The sequence below is a fragment of the Heteronotia binoei genome, chromosome 3 (genome assembly GCF_032191835.1).
Source record: "Heteronotia binoei isolate CCM8104 ecotype False Entrance Well chromosome 3, APGP_CSIRO_Hbin_v1, whole genome shotgun sequence".
In the NCBI taxonomy this organism is placed as follows: Eukaryota; Metazoa; Chordata; class Lepidosauria; order Squamata; family Gekkonidae; genus Heteronotia; species Heteronotia binoei.
Genome location: NC_083225.1, coordinates 68,622,186 through 68,628,904, shown reverse-complemented (window position 1 = coordinate 68,628,904; position 6,719 = coordinate 68,622,186). Strand labels below are relative to the sequence as shown.

General features: G+C 42.1%; 1 protein-coding gene across 1 annotated transcript; it reads right to left on the bottom strand.

Moving 5' to 3' along the window:
- Positions 1-362: 362 nt before the first annotated feature.
- TMSB4X (thymosin beta 4 X-linked) lies at positions 363-2,674 on the bottom strand. The gene is made up of 3 exons (XM_060233969.1): positions 2,474-2,674; positions 1,157-1,270; positions 363-828 (listed from the first exon to the last, which is right to left on the bottom strand). The coding sequence occupies exons 2-3, from the start codon at positions 1,254-1,256 to the stop codon at positions 794-796; spliced, it is 135 nt and encodes a 44-aa protein (XP_060089952.1). The 5' UTR covers positions 1,257-1,270; positions 2,474-2,674; the 3' UTR covers positions 363-793.
- Positions 2,675-6,719: the final 4,045 nt, after the last annotated feature.

Here is a 6,719-nt window from a genome sequence, read left to right as displayed (position 1 = left end):
CCTATAATCTGTACTACACAGGGGAAAAAATTAAATTATATGGGGGGGGGGGTAAATTCCTATGGAGAAGTATCTTTTTTCCAAACACCTTCCATTACAGTGGATAGACCAGTCACCTACAGGGACAAAAAAAAAAAATTAAAAGGCTGTTAAGTACACAGCGTACTGGGAGTACTTCCTGAGTAGACTTCGTAGGAATTGATATGGTCTTGCATTTCAAGGCCCAAATGTGGCAAACATATGTAGAGAAAAAGGTTTGTTTTATGCTAGTTTCTATTGATTCCTACAGTTCCATGTTAGACTAGGCACTTATGCTTCTTCTTTAAAAATATCCTTCCCAAAAATACCATTGCAATAAAATATCCAGGTTTTAAAACATTTTATTTGCATATTAAAAAAATTGTGCATTCCAATAATTAAAATCATTTGAACAAAAAAAAATGGCACTCGGTTAACTGCATTTTACAGCTTGCAGGACCATGGTACAGCTTTGCGTGTATTCGTGTGTTACTAGATTACTGTAGTCCCACCCAGGATCTTCTTTCAGGAAACATGCAAGCTCTTTCGTGCCACCAGGACCAAAGCTGGACAGGCAGATGGAAAGGGCAGCGCCTTCGTGCAGCATCAGTAGTTCTCTCTCTATATTCGTTTTTGGATGTGAAAGGGGCAGTACAGTCCTTTGAACTTTATCCAACCTCTTTGCATCTTACCAAGTTAAAACAGCTAAAAGAAGTAAAATAAGAAGGCAATGCTTGTGGAATGTACAGTGCATAATTTGGAACGGCTGATTTCATTACGATTCACCCGCTTGCTTCTCCTGTTCAATTGCTATAAAAATAAATAAACCAATAAATAAATAAAAGGGAGAAAACAGGAGAAAAACACACAAAGATTATGCATTTGAAATAAGTTTTGGTATAATTAAAAAAAAATTAAACTGGGTCTTTTAAAACTATCTTTATATTAATAGTACATATTGCATATTCATAAACAAATACATGCATTATATTGCTTTGGTGTGTATACAAACACACATGTATATATGCTTTAACTCCAGTAGAGAAGGATGATAACTCAAGGCATATGGCTATCAGATTTGCCTTCTCTTTGTCTGCCCTGGCCCACGCCCTCTTTTCATTTTCTGAAACAGGCTTACTTTCTTTTGAAGGCAGTGGGTTCTTCTCTTGCGTTTCTGTCTTCTTCAACTTAGACTTATCAAATTTCTCGATTTCAGCCATATCTGGTTTGTCAGACATATTTGCCGATTAATCTGCACAGAAAAAGGAGGGGGGGTGGAATGCTGTTCATCACAAAAGTAAGGCTCATTGGAATTCATGCCAGCTTCCCCAGACAGCCAATTCTTGCTGTTAAACTGCAGCAGAATTGTTCTTTCTTAACACATATATTACCTATTTTGAATGGGAGCATTCAAAATTATATATAGTTAAGGAAAAACTGTTGCTGCAGGGCCATGTGGCTGAACCTCTGAGGAAATAGCTGGGAGGGGGGGATTAAATAACCTAGTCAATTTGGTTAAAGTCATTTTTTTTTTTTTTTGTAAAATCAAAACACTTGAAAGTGGGTGGTTTGAGACATGTTTCTTCAAATAAGATCACCAAACAGTGTTACCATGTGGGGACGATAACAAAAAAAATTATGCTCGGGATAAAAAGCAAGTTTTTTTTTAAAAAAGGAGACAAATTATATTACAGGAATGGTGTCACGACAATTCAAAACGGCTATGCTAATCCTATTCTCCATTTTAGCGTCAGTCTCCGCAGCACATTTGGAAGGAGTCCGGAATTCTTTCCTCCTCACAAAGAGCTGCAACCACCGCCCTTCCTCCTCCCTCCTGCTCGGCTCCCTCACTTTCTCCTTCGCAAAGCCATCAGATCTACCGCTGCCTCTTAAACAAAGGGCTGTTCTTTTGTTGCGGCGGAGTAACATGCAGGGCAAGCAATTTTACGGTACCCCCCCCCCCCTCCAGTTAACTGATCACACCCAAGTACACTTCTCCTGGGTCGCCTTTCCAGCAGACGCCTGAGATTTTCAGCCTACAAATACCTGGGGGACTGGGAGGGGGGGGCGCAAGGTTCCAAGTAAATTACAGACTTTTGGGCGCGCGGAGGGGTCGAATTTGCTCGATTCCCCCCCCCCCCCTTGGAAGGAAGCAAGAGAAATCTGCGAGAAATCAGCGGCATCTGAATTTCAGCCACGCCACATCCATATCCGAACAGATGCGCCACGCCACAAAACCTTAAGCTGCTCGAGGCAATTAACTGTCTAGTGGATACCCCGGAGAGCTCTAGCAAGAGATCCTTCATACAAAGGTGGGGAAGGGGAGCGGAGAGCAGCGTTCAAAAGACCAGTCCTCCGAAATCCAAAAATGCCAGGAGAAAACTACACTAACAACAAGGAAATGTATTTTTCTTTTTTAAAAAATCCCGTAGAGGTATATAAATGGTCTCCTCACCAGTGATGCTTTGCACGCACAGACACAACTCCGATCTTTACAGACGCTGCTCCGGAGGGTAGTATAAAAGGACTCTCTCACTGCATGACCAGTTATAGCTCCGCTCTTATGCAAATCAGCAGTGATGTCACCTTGAATCAGCTTAACTGTTTCACCGCCCTCCGCGTTGCCTGCTTCCTCTTTTTACCTTGGGGTGGGCAGTGGAGGGTTCGCGCTAGAAACGATAAGCAAAAGCCAGCAATAAAAATCTTGGATAAAATGACTTTGTATAGATTTTATCCTCCGCCGTTCGAACTGTCTTGTATAATAAGCCCGATTCCGGTAAGCCCCGTTTCCAATAAGCATATTTCTTCTTCATATACGCCTTTCTTTGCCTGGCTGGGAAATGATCATACAAATTGGCAGTGGGCCATAAAGTGCGCGGGAGGCCTATCTGCAGACGTGCTTCAAATAGGAAGGACATGCTGTAACTAATGTCCGCTCAGCGATCAGGCTTGCAGGTTGCATGAAAGGACTGTGTCTGTACAGCTTCGCACAGATTTACCACAAACTGGACTTCCTGCATTCCACTGGCTTTGGAGACCCATTGGCTGTGGAAACATTTCAGGCATCTGATGAAGTGTTATCAAGTGGGCTCTAAATCTGTTTATTTTTTAAGGTCCCATAAGAATATCTCTTTCTGTCGCAGATTTGCTATTCGCGAACATCCTGAGAGTTGCAAGAAGCCATTTAGCTCTCTTGCCTGAAATAAAGGCTGGTACCCTTTAAATTGTGAAGTGAAAATGGGGGCGGGGACCAACACTGGAGGATCATATTCAAACTGAAAGGACACAGCCTTACTTGAGAAGCGTGATTCCTTAACCAAGGGGAGAATATGCTGGGTTTTTATTCTAGATCCTTTAATGTTTTTGTTTTCTTAAGTATCCGTGAAATAAGGACCTATTTACATTCTCCAGGTAATTTACAGGGCAATCCTCTTCCCTGGGAGTAAGCTCTCACTGACCAGATCTGAGTATGATTCTGCGTAGATCTGCCTGCTCTCCTAAATCTGGGATGTGGGCAAATGATTGCAGTATATTCCCAGCCACTAGTTAATAGATCGATTTGGGAAATGTCGTTCCCCGCAACGGGCAGGAAGTGCTGCGGAGAACTGATGGCACAACAGGTTTAGATGCAGCCTTGCAAGACGACGAACCAGCATCCTCGCTGCTGCCTTTCGCTTGTGGCTTCCTCTCGCGCTGGGATGTCTGTGCCTGTTTCCAGTCACGACGGTGCTGCGCTTTCCTCCCAATGCCTGCCATTTAGTTTGCTCTTTCTTAGCGATAGGATAGAGCGGATCTCCTTATTTCCCAACCCCTCGTCCTCCTTCACACCAAGGACGGGCAGGAGGAGGGAGGGGAGAGACAATCCTCCTTACCAGACCCCCTCCCCCCCGTCTTGGCAGTGTGTATCGTGACCTCTCCAAATCTCACCCGCCATGCTTCCTTCGCGGTTCAGCAGACAATAGCTGTAGTGTAACGAGGCCGTGCCTTTGCCCTCCCCCAGCCCTACTCCCTGCAGCTCCTCGCATGCTGAGGTCTGATTCATGATTGTGGCTCGGCCTCGGGGAGAGGGGCGAATGTCGCAACCGGCAGGCGTCAGCTGAGCACGGCCAGGGGCTTCGTCCTGGCACAAGACTTCAAGCAGACTGTTCAAGGGTGGGTGGGGTGGGGGTGAGGAAGCAGCTGTTCGTTCAGAGAACCGCAAAAGCTGGAGGCTGGGATAATAGGAGGCTGGCTTCTCCAGGAAGGTATAGAGGAATCGCAGAGGGGCCTAGAATGATAGAATTCCTTGTTACATTTTAAAATGGACTGGATGGACCAGCTATCAAAAGTTAAGGAGGAGACGGATAAGAAACATTGTAAAACATTATGATCTTCCTTCCAAGGACATTATTACATATCACCAGACTGTAAATTACTGATATTTGCAAATTTGGCCATACTTGTGCAGATGGGCAATTTATTGATGGAGACATGGATTTATTTAAAAATGTTTGTGATAACTCTGAGTGCCAAGAGCGAAAGGCCATGTTATGCACTATATATTTACTTGTAAAATTAGATGTACCCACAATGTTGTCTCTCACATATGAGAAAATATGTGTTTATATTACATCTTATGTATACAGACTGGGGAGTCATGTGAATATAGATTTTGCTTTGTGTTTATGTGGAGTTGCCAACTCTGGGATTAGAAATTCCTGAAGGCCTTAGGGTGGAGGGACATAAGTGGCAGATCATACCATAGTGTTCACCCTCCAAAGCAGCCATTTTCTTCAGTGCAACTGATCTGTGTAGTCTGCAGATGAGTTTTAATGCCCTTACATCTCCAGGCGCCATCTGGAGCCTTACAACCCCATGTTCAAGTTATATACTTGCAAACTGGCAGCATTTGACGTGGCCCTAACTTCAGCAATGACATTCTTCCACTCTGTAATGTTTGCATATTAGTTTTTAAAAGGATTAAAACCAGGCCTTAGATTCAGTGGGAACTCACAGGAACGCAGCTCCTGAACCTTTCTGAGAGTTCCACCTCCTTGTCCATTGAATAGTATGTGCAGTTGCATAACAATCCCTGGATGATATCCACTACCTATTTTTCAACAAAACGACCCCTGATTAAAACTATGAATTAGACCCACCTTTCACCGCAGCGGCTGGCTGTGAACACATAGCCAGGATTAAACCAGTGCAATGGACCAGAACCAATCTGGGCAATGTGACTTCAAATAGAATGTCTGGCAGAGGGGAGGGAAAAGATTGAAATGTGAAAAAGGTGTCAAGGGGGTGGTGGAGGAGATGATGATAGAGCAAATGTAAAACTTTTATCTTTGATATCCAGTACAGGTAGGATTTTCTTAAATTTAAAGAAGGGTTGATCGTGTGATTTTGCCATTTGCAATCTTGTACATTCCAAGAATGTCAGTGGAAACAACTCAGTAATTGACAGTTGTTTTTGCAGTAAATGAAAAAGGTGCTGCCATAATTACAGACATCATTCCTGACTATTACAGTTATACACAACCTAAATAACTAAAATCTTTCTGCATAAAAATAAGTGTACATATGCATGGTAGCTTTTATGTAAAACACAAGCTGTCAGCTTTGGATGCTTGGATGGCCCATTTAAAAGGGAAGGAGTCCAGCAGCACCTTTAAGCAATATTTTCCACTCTGTAGGTCAGGACCCAAAAGTGAGTTGTGAAGCTTCTGAAAGTGGCTCATGGGCCAGCCCTCCCTAATAGCTGCCATTGTTCTCTTTTATATTTTATAGTATCTTCCATATGTCATACATTAATAGTTGGTATTTTTTCTTCACTGCATAGATATGTTGATCAAGTAAAATGTCCTGATGGTTATTTACTAGAGTGAGTTTCGTAGACTCTTAGGGGAGATTAGAGGGAGTAACGGAGAAGAAGAGGGTGGTCAGAGGCTGGAGTGTAATATCCATATGCAAAGGCTGTGTGTGTCAGAATGCTGCTTACCTGGTGCTGCAGCTGCACTTTCATATAATGTTTTTAGATTTCCCAAAAGCATCTGGTTAGCCACTGTAGAAAATGGAATGATGAACTAGGTGGGCATCAAGGTCATAGTTTGCAAAAAAAACAACACAAACAAACCTTGGACCAGCCCTGAATAGGTCACCAAACCAGGTAAATGTGTGGGTCACCATAATGAAAAGGTTGGGAACTGCTACTTTAAAGGATATGATTTTATTGTTTAGGATGCCACTAAATGCCCATTTCTCTTTACTGAAACCAATTAATATGGCTACCCCTCTGAAATTAATAGTTGGTTTCTGTTAATCCTGTAATTATGATATTATTTAGTTTGGATGTGGTTTGTTTAATGTTTTTGTAAGGTTTTTTTTAATGTTGTAAGTCACCCAGAACCCACTTGCGGGGTAGGGTGGGGTATAAATCAAAACATTAAATTAAAATTGAAATAAATTATTATCTTTTCACTAATCTATACATGATGTTGTAATTAAAAGCAATATAAGTTTATAAAGCATGGAGCATGACACAACAATCTAACATAAAATATTACTAGAAAGTGATCATATCTTATATCTTCATAAAAAAATATGCTTGTATGTCTTGTATGTAGAACCCCCGACCCATGATCATAAAACAGTTCTATGGATTTAGGGTGCTCTTTCTACATATTAAAAAAATAATGACATCAGTTACTTAGATATCATGA